Source organism: Corvus moneduloides, chromosome 14, assembly GCF_009650955.1.
Source record: "Corvus moneduloides isolate bCorMon1 chromosome 14, bCorMon1.pri, whole genome shotgun sequence".
Classification (NCBI taxonomy): Eukaryota; Metazoa; Chordata; class Aves; order Passeriformes; family Corvidae; genus Corvus; species Corvus moneduloides.
This window is the reverse complement of record NC_045489.1, coordinates 13559182-13584246: the sequence shown is the minus strand read 5'-3', so window position 1 is coordinate 13584246 and position 25065 is coordinate 13559182. Positions and strand designations below refer to the sequence as shown.

Below are 25065 nucleotides of genomic sequence, written 5' to 3'. Positions count from 1 at the left end.
ATTATTTTTTTGTTTCGTACAACCCCCTTTTTCTCCTCCTTTCCAGCTCAGTCAGCACACTTTCTGCAGTGGCATTTTACTTTTCTACATGGAACTGTGTTTAGCAGCATAGCTGCATGATGAGGATGAGGTACTTTTTTCTCCTTTGCCTCCTCTCCCAAGAGATGCCCTGTGACTTCCTCTATTAGTCCATTAATCGCCGTAGCTCAAAATTCAGTCTGATCAAAGGAGCAGAACGAGGTTGAAAAGTGCAGATTCTAGCAATTGACTTGACTGTTTAGATTCCCTGCTGAGCTCATTTAGAGCTGGAATTAAGCTATTCCTGCTGTATTTTTCGTCCTTGGCTCGGCACTAGCGCAGTGCTCAGGGCTGCACCGGGGAGTGCCGAAGGCAGAGCGGCCACTGACTCCCCCAGCCCGGACCCAGCCCTGCCAGAGCAGCCTCCATGCCCTGGGCCAGCACAACGCCGAGTAGTCTTGGCTTGGTTTGATAAGAAGGTCGGTGCTTAGATTGCTTTAGTTACTTGACTACAGAAAAAGTGGAGAACCAGTTCACTGAAGGAGTAAATCTTGATGATTCTGTTTTTAGTTTAAGCATCAAGTTTCCATCTCTTGCAGACCTTTGCTAAGGTTGGGCTGCATGCTATGAGTGGGAAAGAAAGAATTAAAACAAAATGTAAATGGGAAATTTGTAAACAACATGAAGTTTCTTGTAAAAGATTTCTTTATGCTGTAATGACTCACTTCAGGAGTATACTTGGTGTTAATGGCTATTTATACATGCAGTTAGAAACTGGTGCTGTTTTCTCTCATTAGTAGTCTTGTTTTTCTTGTTTGCTTAAGGCAAAAATGCAGACGGCCCATACCTGTGGTGTTTGCTGCAGATTAACATCTGCTTTTGCAATTCTTACACATCTCAAATTCCTGTTGATGTAACTGGGAGTACAAGCTCTCCAGGAATAGTGTCGGACTCCTGATGTCATTATTTGTGATTCTACAGTTCCCCAAAGTGTGCTAATACCTCTCAAATAGAGGTAGAGTCATTTGACGTGTAAGTTCTTATCTCATTAAAGTGAATTATTGTTACTGAAATGTGAATGGCATTCTATTATTAGAGAATATTATGTATATAATGGTTTAAGAATGCTTAAGGTCAGGAAGAACAGAGAAATGCTGATAACATCACCACAGACTGTGTGATGGTCCTGAAATGTGAGTAGATCTTTAACTGAAAAAGGTTTTGCTAGACCTATCAGTGTTTTCCCATAGTTTAGGACTTGGACTAAAATCCCCAACATTTATTTATGTTGCATTTTACTTTTTTTATAAGGAAATTAAAAATTACTACTAATAAGAACTTTCTCCTAAGAAAAAATTTGGGCATTGAGGGGGATATGGACAAATCTATTTTGTGCCCAGTCTACAGTCTGAGCTTTTTCCTACATAGGTGGCATATATCTATATGTCTATAAATTTTATTTTTAAAAAGAACTGTGGCCTTCATGAGGGACCATATGTGGAATACATTAGTAGGGAACTCCTGTCTTTGATGCGTTGCTCCATTCTAGATTGACACAATATATAAAGTTACTGTGCTTAGTTTATGGAGAGCTAAATAATAATCTTTTATAAAGCATTTATCAGAATGGTGAACTAAAATCTTGCTTTCTTTATGACTTCTTATTTTTTCTACTTATGATAACAGTATTGAGGCATTTCATAAGATCAAATGCTGTCTAGCTGCATTTAAAATACACATTTTGCATATTTCTGTCTTGATTAAGGCGGGGGAAGGTATGTACCTGCTGCCTAGATTACTGTCAAACGTAACTGAAAGTAGAGTTGAATTGTACTCTGTTCTCCTAACAGAGCCTATTTGCTCCTCTGACTGGGTACTAAAAGGCTTTTATTGCCCTGCTTCACTAACATTTTCCAAATAAAACATTTTTTGCCAGTTTCTGAAGAAATAGCAGAACAAGTACCACCTTAGACAGGCTGGAAGGAGTCCTGTGCCGTGGATTATAAACCGAAACAGTTGGCCAGAATAAGGAATTAAAGTAATCCCTGATATTAGGAGCATGAAAATGAGATGACCTTCTGTACATGTGAGTTTCTAACCCAGCTGCAGCCCAGGCTCCCCTCTATCACTGTTTCTCCACACCTTTACTGGGCAGAAAACAAAAGCCCAGCCGTTCAGCTGGGAAACTGGAACACATGCTTGCAAATATTACAGACTTTTTAGGCATTGTATTTTTAACAGTAGTTCGTGATCGGAATGACAGGAAGGAAATGAGCAGAAAACATCCTATTCTATCTCTATATAAAATCTTGCTTGTGAAAGATACAGTTACCACAGTAATGATGGGACGCTAATTGATTCATTGTGCTGGGAGACAAGTGCTGAGCCGGGGAGCCAGCGGGGTCATTTTCTTGCTCCAGCTCCACTTTGGTTGTTTGCTGAGGAAGGGCAGGAGAGGGTTATAAAGCTGCTGCCACTACATTCAGTGCATGTTTTTCTCAGAAAAGAAGAGACACCGCCAGCCAAGATCTCTTTCCTTTGGAAATTGTGGCTGGGAAGGGCCCCTTTGGCTCGTCAGACAAAGTGGGCAGTCAGACAGCCCCTTTCCTGAATCCCAGGCAGGCACCAGACGGCTGAAGGAAGAGAGGCACCAGGCTGAATTAGATTGCCTCCTGCTTTGGACAGTACGGCAGGGAGGCAGGCTTAATTGCTTTGCAGCTGTTCATTTTTTCCCCTTCTCCCTCCCCTGCCTCCTCTCCCTCCTCCCAGCTGACTCCGGAGGCAGCCTCTGCTCCAGCCCCTGGAAACCTCCCCAACTTGAGGGCAGAGTATCAGAGGTTTGTGGACTCATTTTTATCAGCCTTGAGACTCTTTCCTCAAGCCCAGCAGCAAGTGGGAACAGAAAGGAAACAATTAAGGAAAAAAATTGGTGTAACCTGGTGGTTTGTTTTTTTCCTGGGTTACCTGGTGGTTTCTGAAAGCTTCTGGGACAGGGCACAGGGCAGCACCAGGCAGGTGGCTCGGGTGGCATCGTATCAGGAGAGGCAGCAGAGTGTCATCCTGGCATCCTATCTGAGCAGACAAACTGGGAGAGCCTTTGAACGAGCCCCCTGTGATGTGGCACTCCCTGCAGCAGGATTTACAAGACATTTGGGGTTTTCTCTCCCAAAGCTGCTGCTCCATTCACAGAGCTCTCCCAGCCTCCTGCCAGGCAGTGTGACTGTCAGCTGGGGCTGGTTTGGTGATGGTAAAAGAGCCTCAACACTGAAATGGTCTTGCCATGACTATTCAAGGCAAAGCTCTTTTGAACCTTGGAGAACTCTGCGAGTTCTCCAGCCCTCAAAAACTGCTCAGGCCAGACTTGCAGATTTGCATGTATCTCATAATCCCAAACTGTCTGAACCTCATGTTTGTTCAGGAAACAAAGTTTGTTTCCTTAATTGCTCTCGCTCCCGGATTTAAAAATTTAAAAGGTGTTTCCGTGCTGGAGCGATGAGGCTGTGGGCAGCACTGTGCTCACCTGCTCTGCAGAGAGGGGCTCTGCTCACCTGCTACTCAGCCAGCCTTCCCAGCTCTGTTCACCTCCAGCAGCAATGTCAAGCTAACCCAATTTTGCAGCTGGTACTGAGTGCCACAGGCAAGCTTTGAAGATGTCTCTTTAATTCCTGAACTTGTAGAATTTTGTGTATATTTTCCCTCCAGTTCTACTGACTCACACCATCCTGGGGGGTGGAGGCAGTGAGAGAACAGGAAGACTGTAACCCAGGCCTAATTTACTCATCTGGTAAAGCCAGCTGTCAGTGAGCCATTCACCTCTCTGTCCACAAAGGTAGTACCTCCTGTGGGTCTGTTTGGCCTCCCAGGTATAAATATGGCATCAGTAGTACTTGACTGTGCTAGGCCAATGCACCTCCTGTGCTGGGATGCCCTGTCTGGGTGACAGCATTCCAATGGGAAATGCTGCTGAGCCCACAGCCCAGTGCAGGGCACACAGCTCTGCACTGTTGGGGGCACAGGCCGTTGTGGCAGACTAATCTCTTTATTCTGGACCTGTTTGCTGCTTATTTTTTATGATATCCTTAACAGCCTAAACCAGAATTTGAGGTGGGCACCAGTGCAGGGTTTTGGCACATTTCTTTTAAGGCACAGAACTGTAATGGGGATCGTTGCTAGGGCCACTGGGAAGACTGAGGGTGTCGTTTCTGGAAAGGGAGTGTAGCTATGAGATGCCTCAGTGCTCAGAGAGATTTGTGTCTGTAAGAAATGGATTTAGCAATAAGTTACAGTAGCATGGCAGTGACTTTTTTTTTTCCTAATCTGTTCAACATGCAGCTACGATTGCTCTGCCAGTTAGATTTGAATTGAAACCGGCTCCACAAGGTACAAAGGCTCTCGAGCCTCATTGCTGAGGCCGGAAATCCATTGTGGCTCCTGATTAGTGCTGGTGAAATCGGAAACCTTTCTTGGGGCAGATAATGATCTTGCAAATTAAAATATAACCTGTTAATCCTGAATTTTAACGGGATGGTTATGCAACTCCAGGCCAAATCCAGGATGTGTCTTCTCTGTGCACCCCTTGGTCAGAAAGGCTTCGCTGATAGGGAAGGATGGGTTTGCACCCCTGCAGTACCCTCTTTGCAGAGCTCCCCTGCTTTATGCCAGGCCTGTGGCCAGAGGCAGCAGAGGGGTGATGGGGGTGGGACTGAGTAAAGAAATTGGGGTTCACATGTTGGGACCACCCCTCTGAACCTCTTGGCTGAAGTACCTTAAATTGGGCCTCCATTTAATGTTCGTCCCCATGACAGTCACCATGGCTAAAGGACAGGTGGTCTGGCTGGGGCTATCCAAGCTTTTGCAGTCCCATAATAATCCCTTTAATTATGGGTAACAAAAGGCTCTGTTTTTTCCCTATGTTAATAACAAGTTCCAGGATATAAATAACTGCAATTAAAACAAAATACCTAACGATTTACCATTTGACACTTATGCAGTCTGCTGGAGCCTTGGCTGTGCAAGGAATTTTTTCTCCTGCCCTGATTGTTTTATAATTGTTCTACAAAGAGCACATGGATGCTCCAGTCATTAAGAAATGCCAACCAAGGTACATTGTGGCACAGGGGAGCAGAGAACAAATAGCTAGGGCTGTGCTGCAGCCGGAGGGAGCGCTCCTTTCGGACCCGCAGCCCTGGTTTGTTTGACTAGTTCTGTATATTGACCTTTGCTTTTTAAGAAAAACACAAACAATCAGGATTGCTTTCTTACAGGACCCATTAACTCTTTCAGAGGCTTCCTGGGGCCTCTTGGTGAGAGCTGCACACGTGTGGCCATGTACTGCAGCCTGGAACACCCTCTGCTGTTCTGCTTTCGTTGGGAGTTTGCAGACAGAAGCTGCATGGCTCCTGCTTTGTGCCTTTGGAAGAGGCAGTCTGTATGTAAAAATACATGGAAATAGGCCTAGTCACGTTTGCCAAGGAGATAGGGGCCATGGGGAGAGGGAAATTCACCTCTGCTTTCTGTGGGGAGGCATGGAGTCCCGAGTGTCATTTCCGAGACTGCCTGTGATGTGTTTGATGTGGAGCCTTGCGAACAGAGTTGCTTAAACATACAAGTGTGCCTAAAAATATAAAAATAAAAGCAGTGCTATTTTAAGACTCGAGAATCAGGGATTATAAATAGCCCGACTGGTGTGTTACTCCTGGCTGGGTGTGTCAGTCCTTAAACACCAGCACAACTGTCGCTTCCCTTTGAAGCAGCTTGTCGCTAATGACTGCAGCTGTGGAGCTTCCTCTGCATTCCCGTGTTCTCCCGATAAGCACAGGGCACTGATAAGGTGCTCTCCAGGCTGAGTCCATCACACCAGCCCTCCAGTGGCAGCTTGGGCCTTCGAGCACACACCAGTGGGAGGTGGGCGCAGGCTGGCAGGGAGCTGCAGAGCTGGGATTCAGTGGAGGGAGGCAGCGCTGGTCAGGTACAGCAGGGCTGGTTCTGTTGAGAACAAGCTGTGGAGCTGGGGCTGCTGAACCCCAGAAAAAAAGGCAAGATAGTTGTGAGGTTAAGCGCTGATTTGGGCCTTGTGAGCTGTGGCTTTAGCGCTCTCCGTTGTCAGTCTTCCTTGTGACTGGTTGGGATACATCTCTCTGTTCCCATCATTTAGACTTCTCCTGTGGCCAGTGGAGGAAAAGATGTTTAGAGAGTCATTTCAGCTCACCATAATGTACACCTCCAAGATGTGATGGATGGGCTGCAGTGAGGGAAGCCTGGAAAACACACCGAGGCTTGGCCCTTTTCTGCTGGAGGTGCCTTTATTCCCAGTCTGTGGAGGCAACAGCAGCTGTGGTGATCCAATATATAAAAGTAAATTAAGTTGAAAGTCACGCAGGTATCTTAAATAGCTGACTTTTGACTTTCTGACTTTCAAAAATCGTTTTCATTTCTATCTGTTTTTCTGGCATGGTGGCTGGAAAGAAGCACCTTTGATGGTGTGTTCCACTGCCTCCACACTGCGGGTGAGAGGTGGGGGGACAGGCTCTTCCTTGGAGGCTGTTTCCAAGAGGAATTCTGGCCGCCTCCTGCACCAAGTAATGATGTGTTTATTTGCAATATATGGAGCCAGGAGCCGTCTCTGGGTGATAGGGATCTGGAGACTAGTAAACAAAAAAAAGGCAAGGTTGGAACTCAAACTGTAAGAAGAGTTGTTTGGGTCTAAAGAAAACAACTATAAACCAAATAATGATGGTGTTCAAAAAGGTCTGGAGTGGTGTACGTCAGGACAAGGTGCAAATGTATCTGCCAAGCCCCTGCACTGGTAGGATGCTAAAATCTGGGTTATTCTCACAGGGAGCTCTGAGCAGCCTGTACCCAGAAGGTGAAGGAAAGGGAGTGTGTTGGCCATGTCTTCTTTTCATAACAAATAGAAATGGGTCAGGAATCTCTCCTAGTGTAGCTGAGTCTTCCCCAGACAAGGGGAGCTTATTTCGTGGTCTCGCACTGGAGGAAGGTTTGCAAATAGGCATCAGTAAAAGAAGTAAAATACCCTGATATCTGAAGGTTTCCAAGAGTTCATGCTGAATTCTTACTCTGTAGCCTGCTTGTAAAACATATGCCTGTGTCCTGACAGGATGATCTGCTAGCACAGACACCAGGTTATTGGTGATAGAGAAGATGATTTCCATCAAAAAATTAACAGGAACAACAGCAGTGACAAATAAAGATCTTACAGGTTCAAACCTGATAAGCTGACAGCTCCCTTTCCAAAGCTGGATGTCTTCAACTAACCACCTAGAAACAGTATTTTGGCAATCTGCTGACCTGCCTTCACCACACTGGTGACAATCAGGGAGCTTCTGGGGGGCCTGAACATAGATCTCCAAAGTTACGGTTAAGTGCCAGGCCAAAGATTAAAGCCTTTTTCTGAAAGTGAAGTTGTTTGTTCAGTCTGAGAGCAGAGACTTCTCCCATGGCTCTCTGTGGTCAGAGCTGCTCCTGGAGGGCAGTGGAAGGACTAATTTAATGCTCCGTGTCTCCTTGCTTTTATGCTGATCTCTAAATCATGCCTGTGTTTGGTGGCAGCTTAGCAGCGAGTGCAGCATGGAGCCTGAGACCCCTGGGGTGCTGCAAGCACCCAGATCTCTTCTGCCCTGGCCTGGGGGGTGTTTGCAGCCATGGTCTGTGGGTCTGGGAGGATGCACAGCACACACAGACACAGACACACGCACAGACAGACACACATGTGCACACACATACAAGCACACACACATCGTTATGGTATGAAGAAGCTCAGCTTGCTTTTTGTTCCCTCTCCCCACTCCCCCCCTTCTTCTTTTCTATAATCATTGCAAAACAGGAACAAATGAGTGTGTCACTTTAAACCATGAAACCACTTAGTCCATAAAGACAGATTTGGCGTCTTTGTGCTGGCAGTGACAGGCCAGCGTCACTCCATAGTGATCCCACTGTTCTCCTTGGCCCCGCACCCCACCACCCTTCCCACCCCCTCCAAGATTTGCTCCGTGTTTGCCTGCCTCTGTTTTTGTGGTTGGTAACCAGCAGAAGAATGGAATGGATTTAATGATTTGTTGGCTGCGGTGCTGGCATGATTAAGTCAATAAAGCTGCAAGCTGAAAACAGTGTAGTTACAGTATATGACTTTAACCTTGTTAATGCATGTTTACGTCCTCCTGCCCAATGTATAGCTGTATATTGCATAAAGAAGATCTGACCAATCTTTAACCCATTAAATAATTCATAAAGTGAGAGCAGACATCAGCTACTTGTGGAGTGGATCAGTAACCATGGGGTCAGCAATAACTTTGGCTTCCTGGACCATATCCAGCATGTTTAAACTCTGGTGATGTCACCAGGCAAGCTTCTAACCTTAATCATTTGGATGGGAACAAAGGGAAGTTAACTGTTGACATGCGGTGTCTCCGCAGAAGAAACACTTGCGAGTGCTCTGCACCATCTCTGCCTCGCAGGGAGCGTGGCAAGCTCCAGCCTGTGAGCCTCTTTTGTAGACTTCCCTCTTTCCTTACAGCAAAACTGTGGCTGGCCAAATGTTCAAAGGCACGTGTTTCCTAGACTCCTATTATCTTAAGTGACAGATACACCAAAATCTCACAGAATTTCAGGGAAATGCTGGCTGACATGAGAAGATGGTATTTGGAGGCACTTGGAAGGTTTTCTCATCACGGATAAATTTTGAATAAAAAACATCTGCCATATAAATGATGGAGAAGGACATATAATGGGGATGGAACAGGGTGAAGACAGGGGTGTGGGAGAGGATGTGGAGTGAAACTGGACCATTCTCTCTGCAGTAAAAGTTGTCACAATAAAATATCAAGCAGGACTTGCAGGAAGATCTTAAGATTTTCACACATAACTACCGCAGCCAGTCTCTTCTTTTTGTAAAGACAAAACATAGGGCTGACTTGTCCCAGCACCCAGCCCTCTTCACACAGCTCCCAGCTGGGCACTGAGGGATTCTCCAGGTGCTGCGATGTCCGTAGCTGTTGCAAGCAGCGTTTTTTGCAGACTTGATGGTCAAGTCACGGGATCATGGGGCATGTGGCTGGGACATGCTGCGCTCCACTGGGCTGTGCAGCCAGGTTAGAGGCCCTGGGGGACCATTAAAACTCTGTGTAGTTTAGTGTTGTTCTGAGATGCAACCAGCTGTGGCCAGACCTGGAGGAGACATGCAGAGAGGAGAACATGACAATGACTTGTATGTGGAGTGAAACAGGAAAAGTCCTTCCACCTCTCACTGGTGAGCAGCAAGGAAAGCAGCTCTGCCAGGTCTGTGGGGTCATGACCCCATGGGAGAGGCACGTTTCAGATATGTAAATCCCCCACATTGCCTCATGAAATTTCCCTCATTCCCCTTTTCTGGGAGGAACTTTAATTCCTTTTGGAGGCAAACAGACACAGGGGAGCAATGAAGTTTCTTGCCCATAGTCACATGAAGAATCTCTGTATGACAGAACTGGAAACTGGACCTGGTCATGTGAGCCCAAGTCCATAGGAATGGCTTTGTCCTCTGACTCAGTAACGAAACAAGCTCACTGTTCAAGATCATCTTCTTTAGAGGCTTGGGAGTTCACCTGTCATGATCCCAGCTTCCACGTCTCCTTCTGACAAATTGCATGCTCACAGTCTCATGAGCTCACCCTCCGCTGTGTGTCCAAAGGGACACTTGCTTGTGTGGCTGAACTCCTCAGAGTCCTGAATGCACAGCACAGACCAGGGGTGTTTGCACACAGACCTCCAGCATGGGCATGTCTTCGTGACTAGGACTGCTGAGACACCCAGGTGAAAGCTCTCACATGGTTATTTGTGAGGCAGATGGCTGTGTACCGCAGAGCGTATCTCGGAATCCACCACATCCGCTCAGTAATGAATTTTCCAGGTGCCAAAAGATAGGCACCTTGTGTTGGAGATTAGAGTCAGGACCCTCAGTCTGCTGTTGCCAGCATCTGGAGGCAGAGATCGGGGGTGAGACTGACCCCCAGAGCTAATGCTGATTATTCTCAGTCACTCAGTTATTCACTGTTTCTTTTTGGTGGTTCTTTTGAAGATTCTCAATTTAATTTACCCTGCCTTTTTTGTTCTTTTGTTTTGTTTTGGTTTGTTTTTTTGGTTTGGTTTTTACTGTAATCCAGAACAGCAGTCTCTGCTTCAGAGAAGATGCTCCAGAATTTATGGCAAGTCATAGCTGATCTGAGTAGAAATTCCATGTTCTGTTTTCTTTGTTTTTAGATTGGAACGTTGTGTGATGTGCCTGAAAATCTTTCTTTGCCAGTCTGTTGGTTTCGATGAATGAACCCACATACACCTAGTGATGTTTTATTATCACTCACCCACCATAGGGTATTGTAGCAGCTGGTAATTTTTGTGCATTAACTGCATTTTTTTTTCTGCTTGATAGAAAACAGAGTTGCTCCAAGCATGTGCTAATGCTGAATGGGGGGATCCCAACTTCTGACCCATAGCTAATATCCTGCAAGTCACGTGAAGCTACCGGGGATTCTTGAGCTGGAGTTCGAAATGCCTGTGTTATCAGCAAATAAACACCATTAATTGCTTCTAATATGACATGCAGTAGTTAAATGACAAGATCCTTATTAATATGTGTGTATATTAGCCTTTTCAGTGTGTATGGGGGGAGTACGAAGTGGTAAAATTATTTAAAATTAGTAGGGAGTATTTACAGGAAGGCATAAAGAACTGTCAGTTGAGGAAAGCAGCATTTTATGTTCTTGTCCCGGATGACCTTGCTCCAAGGACAAACCAGAGCTTGATGAAATGAAGCTGCAGATGGCTAGTCTCAACTCTGTAATAATGAAATGACACAAGAAAAAAATGAGACATCTACAGTTTGTAAATACAATCTGAATGGAAGGGGAGAAAAGGGATTTTTTAAGGGGAGATTGAGTTGACTTGGTTACAACAGTTCAGCTTCGGGTGTTTTAATAATAATTTCCATTTAAAAACATAATGGAATTGCTCCTTCTTCCCCATACTCAAGGTCACCTTAATACATTCTTCTTTTTCAACATGTCAATATCTCGGTTTTAAAAATTTGCTCATGAGGACTACCTAGTCACAGCCTTCTTTGTATCCATTATTTTAGCATATTATTGATCACTCCACGTTGTTTTGTAAGTCATGGTGGTGATTTTTGACACCTGATTGGGCAGAAAAAACCCTTTTTAGGCGTTGGACTAGTTTAATCTGTTAGGAAAGAGTAAGGTTGTGAGAAGTTTAATACTGAAAAAGTGGTGTGATACTTTGTGCCAGAGCATGCTTTGTGCACTTACATGAGAAATCAGGAGTAAATATGTTGGGTTTTGCATGAGGGGAGGCTTTCATGCAAAGGGCTCTCAGAAGTTGTTAGGCAGCCAGCTACTATTGGAAGCGAACAAGACTTGGGCATCTGCCTCTGAGAATTGATCCTTTGCGTGAAAAGGAAAAAGAAATTAATGGAAACATTAACGTAGAGAAAGCAGGGGATTTTCAAAATCTCAGCGATCCAGACCACCTCACTGGAGTTCAGAGAGCTTTTCAGAAATGGGCGGGTAGAGAACTGATTTATCCCATTAGCTTGAGATTTTCTGACTTTCACTTTGTTATTGTGAAATCTTCACCATTTCTTTTATCAGATCTCTTCTGCTCTCCCTAGTACATAAATTCACCAGCCGGTCATTGCATTTCCCTGTAGCAGCTTCTGCTGGGTGTTGAGCTAACTTGACTCCTTTGGAATCTCATCGACACCTCTGAGAGCATGACTTGACATAACACAAGGGTTGCTTGAGTCAAGCCACTTTATAGATACAAGATGTTGTAGTTTGTCATCACAGCTAGCACAACCTTGTAGAGACAGGCAGAAGGACTACCAGCCAAAGCTTGGTGAGAGAAATACAGTTTTAGATTACCTCATTCAATTTATGGCAAGCTGCCCTCCATGGGAACAAGAGCATGGTGTCAAGGGTTGGAGAATCAGGGCAGCTGTACAGCCCAAATATAAATACTTTGTTCTGTGCAGAGAATTCAATTTTGGATCCTGACCATATGTTATACAGAGAGGTACAAAACACCCATCCCTGCATCTTTGGGTGTATACACAGAAAAACAGTAACAGACACAGTTTCTGTTAAAGAATGGTGGGGAAGGATGAGTCTGACCCCAGAGTGCTGCTCTCAGATGGAAGAAAAGTATGTGAACACTGCAGGCACCTATGTGCCACTGCCATCAGGGGCCTGCCAGAGACTCCATGGGTCTCCAGTCTTCCAGGAAAGTTTGCCATGCATTCAGGATGCTGGATCAAAGCTGTTCACCAGACTACCTTTACCATGGCCTGGGAGTTCATCTGGGCCAAAGGATCTGTTTTCAAGGGAGCTGCTCTTGCTGGAATCTTGATCACACCTCTTTACAAGCAGGGAGATTGTGTCTGTCTGTTACACACCAACTCTTCCATTCCTCAAGCTGTTGGCTGCTCCCAAAGCTGTTTCCCATGTTCCTTGTAACTACATTGGTGCTGCTAACAGCATCACAGCTTGATTTCCACATGCCTGCTAAAGGACGCATTTTCGTCTAAGAGAAAAATCACTATTGCAATAATTCACTCTGGATTTTCTGTCTTTCTGTTGCTCTGGTTGCTGTTGCTCTTTAACAAAATGTTTTGATGGATGAAACCAGTTCTGAAAATATTGGTAGAGTCTTTGCACAAAAGCTTTATTTAATTAGATTAATTTTTTTTTAAGAGGGGAAGTGGAGTCAGTTTCCATTGTACTAGAATTGTGGGTGCATTTTAAAAGCATTTTGGATACTTTGATGGGATTTTATTTTGTTTTGAACAGCGTGAAGTATAAGAACAGCTATAGGGAAATGAGTGTTTCATCTGCTTTGCTTGAAGGCAGGAAGAAGATCCTGATACAATTGCTAGCCAGGTGTGGTGATCTTGTTGCTGCTCCTATCAAGGAAGGAGGACTACCTTTCAAGGAAACTGTACATGCTCATGCTGTATTAAAAGAAAGAAAAACTTGAAAGGATTTTTTTTTAACAAAACCATATACCCACGGATCACTTACAGTCTTCAAACAAAGCCTTTTCCTGACTGACAGCCCCCAAGATAAGCTTAGAAACTTGAGTCTGGCAGTATTTCACATGCTTGTGTATCAAGTAAACGGGTGAAAGATGGGTAAAAAAAGCCCAGATCCACTGAACTGCACAGTTTGTTTTATCAATGTTCATACATTGTGCTAAAGCAAACACGCAAACAAACAGAAAGCTTTGGAGCATTTCTGAAATGAAAGGCTGTTTTATCTTGAGGAACATCACTGAATTGTGAGCAGAATAGGGGAGGAAAAAAGGCAGAAGACTTCCAAAGAGCAGATGGGGAGTTTTGTCAAAGGCAAGAAGCAGAGGCAAAAAGCACAGGTAACCTCTGACTTCTGTGTGAAGCAAATGACAGTGGCATCTCACAGACATCACACTCTTGAGTGGGCTGACACAATCCTTCTGACAAACCTGACCCTGGATTTTGTTTGCTTTATTTGTTTGCATTGGTCACCATCTTCGTATCTAAGACCACTGACAGCTGTGGAGGCCATGAGCCTTCTTTGTAAAGGTGGCATCAAGGTTTCCTGTGGGGATGCACAAAATCACTACACACCAGGAGTCTGTGTGTGGCTTCTCTGTAATTCTAAATCATGAAACTCTTCAAACCATGAAGTTGGGTGAGGCAGCTTTAATGCTATTGGTGTTTTAATTGCTTAGTGTGTGGTATTTTAGTGTGGTTGTGCCCAGAAGTCTCAGTCCTGGGCTTCAGAGCTAAGTGCTGCCCAAGCTTGGAGTCCCCACCAAGGAGATGCAGCGCAGCTCCTGGATGGGAGAGGATGCATCAGGAGGTAGGAAAACACAGGGGCATTAGTTTGAAACTAGTATTTGCATTTTCTCATCAGAGTACAGAGCTCCCTGTATGTAAAAGATGTTCTTAAAATACAGAACAAAACTTGGTTTGTGAAACTTCACCCCACCCCTGGGGAATAGCTGTCCCTGCCACGAGCATGGATCACCCACGAGTCCCCAGTGCAGGAGCTGGGGCCTTGGAACAGGTCAGGAGTGGCTCTTCTCAAATCCTGTAGTTTTCTGGTTGTTTCTTGTGTTTCTTATTTACTATGTGATATCATGGTAAATACTTCAAACTAAGTTACCTTTGGTTGCCAAAAAAACCCCAGACCTGGTGGAAAAAGCAGTTTGTCCCACTCTCAGAGCAAACATCCACCCTGGGTGCCCCATTTCCTTTGGCCTTCTGTTTTTATGCTGCAGCTCATCTCAACAGCCTTTCTGGTTTAAGCTCTGAAATCACTGGATTCAGCTGGATGCCCCATTGGAAGTGAGGGAATATTTCTCAAATCAGCAGCATCCTTTGAAATTGAATAAACTTTTAAAATTCAGGTACTAGAAGTATTTTTAATTAGCCACTTTTCTGTTCCTCCACTACTGTTAATGCGTTCGGTTAGGAAGTGCAGCTCTTCCCCGACTCTGTAAATATCTGCTGAAATTTGCAGTGCTGCCTGCCTCTCTCTCAGTAACCTTGCTGTGACCTGGTTATCTGTTCAAACCACAAAGAATTCCGTCTCTAATTAGTCCATCTGTTAACTATTGAAATTCATGACTTAGTTTTATTGTCTGAGCCTTTAACATAATGCTGAATGGTCTCACCTGGCAGCTTATTTCTTATAAAGCAAATGTGCCTTTTTGAGAGCCATTTTGGTGCAGATAACTGTCTTTTCAGCATTGGACAAATGAGTCTGTCTAGCAGCCTGCAGTCCCCTTCCTGCCCTCACTGAAATAAATTGTACATCTCCAATAGCTCTGGGCTTAAGTCAATACAATTTAACATGTACGATTTCTTTGTTATATTCTTTGGAGTTACACTGTAAAAACAGATGGGAAGGTTTAATAGTGATAAATGAGTTTAGTGTTTTCACGTAGTCCTAAAAAACAATGAATGCTCTTTATTAAAGATTAGAGGCTTTTTTACATACTTGCCAAAGAGTGATTACAGCTCTAGTTCAGATCCTCAGAAAGTCTTGCTTTTAAATTCTTTTTGGACTGTTTGTTAATGAGGATTCAGAGGAATTAGGGGCCATAAGTTTCCTCATTCTTGCTTAAGTGAAGCCACAAAGTGATTACTGGATATATAACTAAGTACTGAGGACTGAAGTTTATCAGCCATGTTCACAAAGAACAATTCGTCTCCACGCTTATTTGCTGCAGTGCATCTTATATGTAGTCAGACGATGGGTCTCAAGCTCATCAGTGGATTTTTGGAAGGATGTGGATTCATAAATGTACATGGTAGGACTCACTGGGACTATTTGCACACTTTCCATTAAGCACTTGCCTGGATGGTTGTTGGACCAGACCTACACTCGCTGCAGCTGGGTGCAGTGACCTGTGGATTTGCCCATCATACACCAGTCAGCAGCTGTGGGGCACTGGTTTCACTGGGCTGTGCAATGGCCTTTACAGCTGCAGTCAGTGGCTGAACAGTGACACAAGCACTACACATCCCTGCAAGCCTGGAGCCTGATTCTTTTCTCCCTGCTCTCGAAACTAGTGCATGAGATACTAAGTCAGAATGGTGTAGTTATCCCCAAGGCCTTTCTGAGTAGAAACTGCCCCACTGGGAAGCCCAGGAGCTCTGGACCTGCTGCGTGACACTTCGCCTGGCAACAGGCACACATGTTCTCAAACACACTCTCCAGTTCCAGGTTGTGTAGTGTGCCGTTTAGTTAGGGATTCTGCCCATTTTAATATGAGTTTGGGGAGGGAAAAATGGAAAAAACCCCTGATACCTACATGCAACTGCCTTTTATTTTATTTTATTTTTTTTTTAAGTCAAAGAGTCAGACCCTCCCATAGCCCTTGCACCCTCCAGTGTAACTGTGCAGCTCAGCCACATGGCCCCTTGGGTGGGAACACCCGCTTCCAACATTTCCAGATTTGGCATCAGAATCCTCCTCTCTTTGCTGTCTTCCTGGATTTATAATTTATAAATCCAAACTACTAAGGTTATGGCTGCTTTGGCTTGGTTTTACTAGGGGAAGGAAAGTGATTTTTCTTGGGAAGTGATGAAAAGGAAAAATGTTTAAAGTTCATTAACCTTTGGTACAGATTGCAGTGTCCTTTAGACTACACCAGAGCTATTCTTAGTCATGACGTGCAAGTGGTTATTTTTTATTGTACAGGAATACAGTAGTTCCCACTAGTGGTGAAAAGAGAGAACTTTTTCCTTTCCTTTCTGTTTTTCTTTTTGTCTTAACCTAAATGTGAACTAGTAGAAGTCAGGATTTCAAATTCACTCCTTGGCTTCTCATCTATGCTATTTTGTCCTAATTTCCCCAAAAGCAAACTGCATATCTCTAGATTGTTTCTTTACTGGCTAATTAAGTGTTATACAACTTTGCTCTGAAAAACTCAGCAACCCATTCTGTGTATTTGCAAATGAACTTTGCTGATTGTCATTATTGCTATAGGGTGCCTGCAGAAAATCCCATATAATTAAGCATTTGTACCGCCACAGCACAAGAGCCGCAATTAGTAATGTGATTTACACTTCTTTACCATTAATAATATGGAAAAATCAACATTATTTTCTTGATGATGTTTAGGAGAAATTAGAATGAGGTGGACATGATTAGGAAAAGAGACTTTAATGTTATGACTTGTTAATGCAATAGCCCAGAGCAAGACATCAGAATGATTGTCCTTGCACTAAACTCCTTTGCTTCAGTAAGCACAGACCCTCTGCACGCCACAAGACAAGTTTGGAGGAAATTGGATAGATGGCAGGGATTTTGGTGGTATGAAAATTTCAGCGTCTTTCATGTGCAGAGTACACAAACTGAATCTCTCCACTTTCAAATATTCCCCCAGAGGCAATCTGCATTATTCAAAGCTTAACTGTGGCTGCAGAATCCTGTCTGACATGAAAGCAGAGTGCCAGCTTTACATGAACTTTCATATTTACATCTGTAGTAAATCATATTTACTTTTTCCTCCCCTCCTCTTTTTCTGTGGGAGAGAGGGAGTAAAATGGGTAGGAGGGAATGGGGAGGAGGAGAGATGTCCAGCAGAATTGTAAGCAAAGCACCAGTAATAAAATCTAGTCTTATGAGACTGCCCATGAATAGGAATGATAATGAGAGCAGTGATGAGCTGCAGGTTTGTGTCTTTTAGTAAATTATCTAGCAGGCATTTACATTTCATCATTTGTGCTTTTGCATAATAGACCAAAGTGCTACAACAAAAGGAGGCACCATAAAAATGAGTAATTTCAGTGACCTTCTTGGTAATCCCTCTTAGAAAGAATGTCTTGGAAGGAGTTGGGTGATTCCTCATGGTGAAGCCTCTGTGGAAAGGTGCCCCAGGCTCGAGGAGCTTTCCTGGTGACAAATGCCTTCCAAGGCTTTCTTCTGGCCACTCTGAAACATGGCTCGTATCCTGTTTTCTCCATCTGAGCATGCTTCTAATTGTCAGATGTCAAAAGGCAACAACCATTTTCTGCTTGCTTATCTCCTGATAACATTGATTCTCAAACAAAGGATGTGGGCTTCCATTCTGAAAACAAAGGAAGCATGGCCCAGCAAGGATGCTGGATATAATATACATACTTCTCCCTGCCAATAATAACAAAACATCATAAATAATGTAGAAGCTGGATGTGAAAATGGAGGACGGGGAATACGCTGGTGCTGCTGTTCCTGGGTACAGCACTCACAGGATCTTGTCTTCAGCGAGGCCTTGACTTCTTCCCTCATTTTTCTCTTGTATTTCCCTGAATACCTCCCAGCTCCTAAGATGTTTAGAATTCAGGATTTTTAAAATTCTTTTTCCATTTTGGGTTGTGTCTTCACTGTGCTCTGGTGAATTATATTTTTCTCTCCTCTCCACCATACTCTTTCTTTGGAGGCAAGACCTCAGCTGTCAAAGTCAATTTGGATCTTTCACTGAGGACTTAGAGCAAGGCTGGTTTGTGCCAGGCAGGAGCAGGTCCCACTGCATTTATTACTGATTTGTGCCGAGGCATGACCTGGCCCTACATTTTTGCATGTTCTTCTCTCCTTTTACAATGACCTCTTCTTGTTCATCCAATCATGAGACCCACAAGAACCACTTCAATCGCAGGCCCACATCTTCCTTATCTCTCTGGGTCCCTGGTCTGATGGCACCTTTTCCACTCTTCTGCCTTTAGTTTGCTCTTTTCCTGTAGGTTTTTCCTTTACATTCACATGCCAAATCCTACCCTGATGCAACTTCCCTTCTGTCCTTCAGTGTAACAGTTGGAGAAGTTGTGAGAACTGTGATGCTTTACTCACATCCCTTCTGCCAGCCAGGCAGCCCTGTGACTGCAGCAGTGGTAGTGAATTGGTCCCTGTGGCCTTGGGCTACTCACGAGGAATTTTGGATTAACTTTTTGCTTCTCTCACTTCTTCTTGTGCTGATCCTTAGAAATCAGAGCAGTCCCCCGCCTCTCACTGTCCTCACTGTGACACACAGGGCTGTGTGAGTCCATGAGGTGTTTTGGCCTTGGGACAGCTGAAGACCGAAGAGAGGGCATCAGCAGAGAGGATAAGGACTTCTGTTGTTACCTCCCTAATGAGATTAATTTTATTTTTTTCATCTTTCTTGGCAGGATCAAAATCCTGGAATTGTTGCCAGACTTCAGGAGCCGGGCTCCATCCCAAGCGGCGGCTCTGTGCCGGCACCAGCCACGGTCAACGGGTACACGATGAGGAACCATTTACTGAAGCAGCAGATAATGAAACGGCAGCTGATGCAGGTACGATGCTGAATGCCTCTGTGGGTTGCTGTGCTGTCCACCTCACTGGGAAGGACAGGACTAACTGGAATGAGGAAATCATCAGTCAGCAAACACTAAGTAGTGACCCTGGAATTGCTGGGCTGAGTCACACTAAGGCTGTGATGAGTCTAGGATGAGGCCAAGAGAGGCCAAGGCCAAGTGCTGCTCTGCCAGAGTTGAGCGCACGTTTGCCCCCTCATATGCAAGGGAAGGATTTGGTCACCTCCACATCCCTGATGTCATTTTGGTCAGCCACAGAGCTGGGAGGGAAGATGCAGAGAAGGGAGCCTTGTAAAGTGAGTCAGCCCCAGAGAGATGTTCTCCATGCTTGCCTTTCTCTCTGGTTCCCTGGGGATTTAGCAGAGCAGATGTTAGACTCCAGTTTGTCCAGGACTTGACTGGTCTCTCTAGCAACAGAAGCCCCTGTAGGAGGTTTGCTAGGCTGTGTGAGGAAGCTGGGGTGGGGAAATCCCACTGATTAATTGGGTAAGGCAGCTCTGACCATGTGTCTCTGACTTTCTGAATGTGCTGCTGGATTTGGGTCAAGGAGGCTCATTTCTGTGGATGGGAAATGAGATGAGAAGTAGCTCAGTGAAACCCTCAATGAAGTCCTGTGCTGCCCCTTGATCAAACTTTTACAAACCCAACTCTGCTTCCCTGCCATCATTTGGCTTCAACTTTTTCTGGGATACTCTAACACAGGGGGAGCCACCCCTCCACTACCCCCAGAGGGCTCCCCAGGTCATAGCTGCTGCCCGCAGCAGGGATCTGAGTGCAGTGGTGGGTTCTGGGGCTAAATGGGGGAAGACTCAAATCAGGTCACCTGGAGTAGCCTGGCAATGCCTTGCTCAGGGAGCACCTGCTGTGGATCCCTGGCTCCCTGTGTTCTGGTTAAAAGTGGCAACCAGCACACAAGGGGGTGGTGCACATGGGCAGAGCCTCCAACTGCAGCACACTCCACTCAGAAGCTGGTGAACACAGGAGTCTCCATGTTTGTCCAGCTTCCTTTTGGCTGCCTGCACAGCATCTGCTGAAGGTTGCACTTCCCAGTGCTGGGCTGGCATCAGGACACGTTTGCAGGAAGGGGAATGTGAACAATTAAGATTCAGTCTGAAATGAAATGTCTGGGCTGAGTCTCATCAGAGGAGGGGGGTAGAGGGTGTATGGGAGAGGTTGTTAATGATAGTGGCTACACTTCAAGTGTCTGCTGCTCTTTTGCTTGTCAAGAGACTGCAACTTGACTATTACTCCCCTTGTTTTCCAGGAAAAGCAGAGACAAAACATGCTGGGAGTAACATCTGAACAGAGGAGCTTGTTTGCGGCTCAGCAGATAAACCAGTTTCAAGGTAAGGAAGGAAATGCCATGCCATAAAAATCCTTGAGGTGCCAGGGCCTGGTGTCTGGTTAAATAGAGACATTTAATGATTCTCTGCCCTCAGTTAAAAGCATTTAGCATTTTATCACATATCGTGAGATTCCCCTGTTCTCTTTCCCCTGGCTCCAGTATAACTCTGTTACAAAGAACACCAAGGAGAAGGCCCCTTGACATGAAAGAAAGAGCAGCAGTTTCTAAAGGCTCTGCCATGTTTCCAGACTGAATCTGTGCTCACCAGCTAATGCATCTCTTTGTCCACAGCCGTGCAGCAGCCCATTCCTGCTGACTGTAACCAGGTGATCCCAGCTCCTCCGCCCAACCACCGCATGCTGCCGTCAAACCCAGCCATGCTCCAAAGCACCTTGGGCTCTGGCATGGCCCCAGCCACCGCCAGCCAGAGCAGTGGGACGATGGTGATGATTCCACACAACCCTGGCAAGCAGCAGGGGATTTTTCCACCTAATTCTGACTTTAACATCCCGCTGCGGCCAAGCCAGAACTCACTGGGCATGAACTCGGGATGCCAAACTGTTCACAGCCACTCCACTGTGAGGCCGGGAATGCCGATGGGAGGCTTCAGCTCTGGCTCCTTAGCAAATCACTCTGCAACACAGCAACACTTGAGGCAGCCGAGCATGCCAAGAATCCCCAATGTCTACCCCAACTCATCTGCCCAGATGTGGACGCCGACTACTGTGCCAAGAATGCCAAATCAAAGCCAAATGGATACCAGCATGCAGCAGTTTTCCGGGAGCACGGTGTTCTCCAAGCAGAGTGTGAGGCCGAGCACACCGGGTCAGGCGTTCTCGCAGCAGGCTGTGGTGCCGCCGAATCAGATCGCTCCCGGCGTCCAGGTCAGGCAGATGCAGAAACTGAGCATGGGACAGTCTGGCCAGGGCTTGAGCTCAATGAGTAATCAGAACTTGAGACACAATTTAACCAGGGCACCGTTGCCAGCTATGAATGTTATGAAATCGGTGCCCCAAGGAGTGTCCAGTTTTAACCACCTCAATCCTGCCCCGGGCCTCGGCCCGCCAAGCTACCCTTCCACTGGCCAGCCCGACGCCTTCAGCAGGATGAGCGCCGCCGCCGAGCTGCCCCAGTATGACTTTGTGTCCCAGCACAGCAATTCCATCATGCCTGCCAACTGCAGCGACACTGACTTCCTTGACTCCCTCATGAAGAACAGCAGCAGCAACGACGAAGAGTGGTTGAACAATCTGACAATGATAGATGACATTTTGGGACAGCACGCTCAAAGCTCTGGACACGTTTAGCTCAGAGAGAAGCAGCCTCATTGTAAATAACACACGTATGGCTTTGAACAGAACAGACAACCCGTGAAAGCCGCTGCCTCGTTTAATACAGAGGGAATAGACTCAGCCAATTCTTTGCCTGCATCAAAGTTTCATATTGGCAGTTTTTCAGATGACTGTATATATTTGAATATTTTGTAAATTATGTTTTCCTAAACCTTAAATGTAGAAGTATTTATACTTCTTTGCTGGACTCTTTGTAAATAAATCTATAGCATAACTTTTGGTTTTATTATAGGGATTTCATTATACCTTGTTATAAATATGCAAATAATATTGTTAGTTTCAGTAATACTGTGTATTACAGCATAAAATACTTATGTTTTTGACATAACTTAACACATGATCTAGGGGTGTCATTGCGACCAGACTAAGCAGAAATCAAACGTGGCATCTGTTCTCCCATATCAAGAGGAAAGATTGAAAAGTTGCATTAAAAAAAAAAAAAAAAAAAATCCCTAAGAGGAGCTGCTGATTCCCTTGTCGCTTACTCTTGCAGACCAAACGTGGTATGTAGGTCCCATCCAGGCCCCCAGTGCATTCAGGGATCTGCTTGCAGAGATCCATTTGCCAGATCCCAGGCGTGTTCTCAGCTTGATACACTCCAGGAGGTCGCTGTGACACTGACAAGGCGCCGGCGCTGTCCTGCAGGGAGTGTGTGCTCGTGACCTTCCAGCTGCTGACGGGTGTGTGCCTGGGGGTCGCAGGCTCGGCATGGCATGGCATGGCCCATGGTGGCCACACTGGACAGGAGGTGCTGGGCAGGCACTGCCCAGCTCCAGCCACTGAACCCTTCAGCAAAAAGGTAGCTCTGGTTTGTGCACCTCTGCCATGTATATTTGTAGTGTACAGGTGATTTGTTCCTGGTTTTAAGGCTTTTCATAATTTCTGTTTTAATGTAAGACTTTTTTCAGGGGAAAAGTCTATAAACATTAATAGTTAATTTTTGATGTTTTTCTGTCAGCTACTATTGTCCTCTGTATATTTAAGAGTCTGTTTATAAAAGATTCACTGTACTGTAAACTTCTTAAAATGTTCATACTTTGTGTAATCATATTTTAATAGTCACGTCATACTTCGCAATACATTTGTAATATAACGTCAGCTTCAAGCACAGAATGTTTTTTCTTCATACCATAATAAACTGCCAGGGGAAAATTGCGTATCTTTATGTGCTCATTTTTCAGCTACAGTGTTTCATACCTGCAGATATTTGAATTAATTTGATTTGTCCAGGATGCTACAACGTCAATCTAATAACATGTACAAATGCATGTGTGTTGTTGGTAGAAGCAGAGGGCCGAACAGAGGGTTTAAGCAGGCTTTAATTTTATTTTAAGGTGGGATTGCTGAGGCCCTCTGTCCTTTTCGAGTGTAATTATAGGTGAATGTGAAATTAATCTCTGTAGGGCTTTTTTTTACATAGCACCATGTTTCTTTAAGTGACAGTTCTTGTGTGTAAATGCCAAGCGTGAGGCAGTGAGGAGGGGACCTTGCTCATTCTGCGACGCCTGCAAGGGCAGTGGTGGGTACAGAATGTCACTCCTTCAACACAGAAATTGTCTTATGAGAGAGCTGGTGCCTGTCCTGGGGGAGGCCAGGCTGAGAGGAGGGGTAGGAAAGAACAGGAAAATTTTAGCAATGTTAAATAAATGCACAAATAGAATCTGGAGCTAAAATTGCCTCCATTTAACCGAGCCAGACACCGCCCCAGCTTCCTGGTGAAGATGTGTTATTGTTGCCCTTTGTCCCAGGCACACTGTGGGCACCAAGAGCCTGAGGAAATCTCCTGGGGGATTCCTTGCTGGAGGGAGGGGTTTGGCAAGGATGTTCCTGTCCTGGAGCGGGTCCTTCTAGGAGCCTGTTCTCCAGAGCCAAACGGCAGAAAACAGCTCCTAAAGTCAAAAGTGAGAGGGGACAGTCAGTGTTTAAAGCAGCCAGGCACATGCTCTGCTGCTGGTGCACAGGTGGGCAGGAGACCTCCCCAGGTACAACAACCCCAGGCTTGTCAGAGACCCTTGTGGCTTCCTGATGGCAAAGGCAGATCCTCACAGAGCCAGGCATTTTGAGGGGAATGATCCCTAACCAGCTTCATCTTGAGTTTGATGTGTACTTGTAAAAAAACAGGGTGAGGAAGAAAGAAGCCAGTTTTTCCAGCAAAGGAAACCAAGCAATTGCCCAAAACATGCTGTAGAACTCAGCAAGTGTCTGAGCAAGGCAGAAATGCCAACTGGCCTCCAGACAGCAGAGAGGGGGAGAAATGCCCATGAGTGTGTCTGTGGTGAAGACAAAGGTGAGTTTGTTTGGCTGCAAAAACTGGCACCATTTCAGCAGCTTTTCTGTCGTGAGCCGTGTCCTGCCTGGGCACAGGGAGCTTCAGGGAGTGGCAGGTCTGACACAGGTCTGGGATCCAGAGGCCCTTGAGCCCCCCAGGCTGGCAGCACAGCAGCCACTGATGGCAGAGAAGGCTACTGCCTGCACGCTCCTCTTTGGGATATTAATAAAAATAGCAAAAATGTCCTCTTCTCATTCTTCATTTTGTTTGTGTCAATACACACTTCATCTTTTCAGTTCTGCATGATTTGGGTAACATACACTGTGGGAAGGGTGTCTTCAAAAGCCAACTGTTTCCAACAGAATTTTTGGAAGACAGTTTATCTTGTACCTCTGTTATGTACGCACTTTTTCTCAGTCTGTTTTTTTTGTCTAGCTTTTGAGCTGGTAGAGATTTTCACCCCTCCATATCCCATTCCTCATGCCTCAAGAGGGAATGATCATTCCTTGCCACAGAGGTGTTGTGAGGAGTCAGGACTATATCAAGCTTAGAAGAACTGGACTAAGTATAATTATTATTGTCTTGCTGATTGTATTTGTAACTACTGATTAGTAAACACGTCTTTTGGGGAGTTGGCACATAACCACAATGACCAGTGCCCTGCTTGGGTTGCAGCCCAAGAGCAAGGCTGCATCTCCCTGGGTCTGCCAGCAGCTTGGGCTGGAGCACAGGCACAGGGAAGTGCAGGGCAAAGGCATGATGACCACGGGGGGTCATTCCAGCAGCTGGAGTACCAGCACTGCAGTCCTGGTTGGTGTCAGGCTGTAACAGTTAGTAATGACATTTAATTGTCCGATTTTTCTGAAAAAAACTACCTTTGCCTGTACTTTGCCTTCCCTTTTCTTCTCTCTGTTTAAAGTGTGAAAATGCTCACAGTGTCATCCTGCCTTCGCTCTCACGGTTTGTCATTAAGGGGAATAGTTATAGCTAGTGAGGGCTACTGAGTTGTAGGACTAAACGTATCTACATGGATCTCCTGCTCTGTTTATTGGATCAGCAGATCACCCCACAAGATGTACATGGACTTACACCATGAGCCAAATTCTGCCACCATGCAGTGTAAACACACAATAGACCTCCTGAAGGCAGTGGTATAGCATGGAATTTATACAAACATAAATAAGAGCAGCACGTGGTGCTCCAGCAGTGCAAA

The 25065-nt window shown here is 45.3% G+C and overlaps 1 protein-coding gene across 2 annotated transcripts in view; it reads left to right on the top strand.

Annotated features, from left to right (window-relative positions):
• The window catches only part of MAMLD1 (mastermind like domain containing 1), an 82085-nt gene extending 59343 nt beyond the window's left edge, over positions 1-22742 (top strand). For both annotated transcript variants that reach the window (XM_032123875.1, XM_032123874.1), the window contains 3 exons: positions 18719-18865; positions 20151-20232; positions 20523-22742. In XM_032123875.1, the coding sequence (XP_031979766.1) occupies positions 18719-18865; positions 20151-20232; positions 20523-21538 (1245 nt within the window). In that variant the 3' untranslated portion in view covers positions 21539-22742. The remainder of the gene's footprint in view (positions 1-18718; positions 18866-20150; positions 20233-20522) is intronic.
• Positions 22743-25065: the final 2323 nt, after the last annotated feature.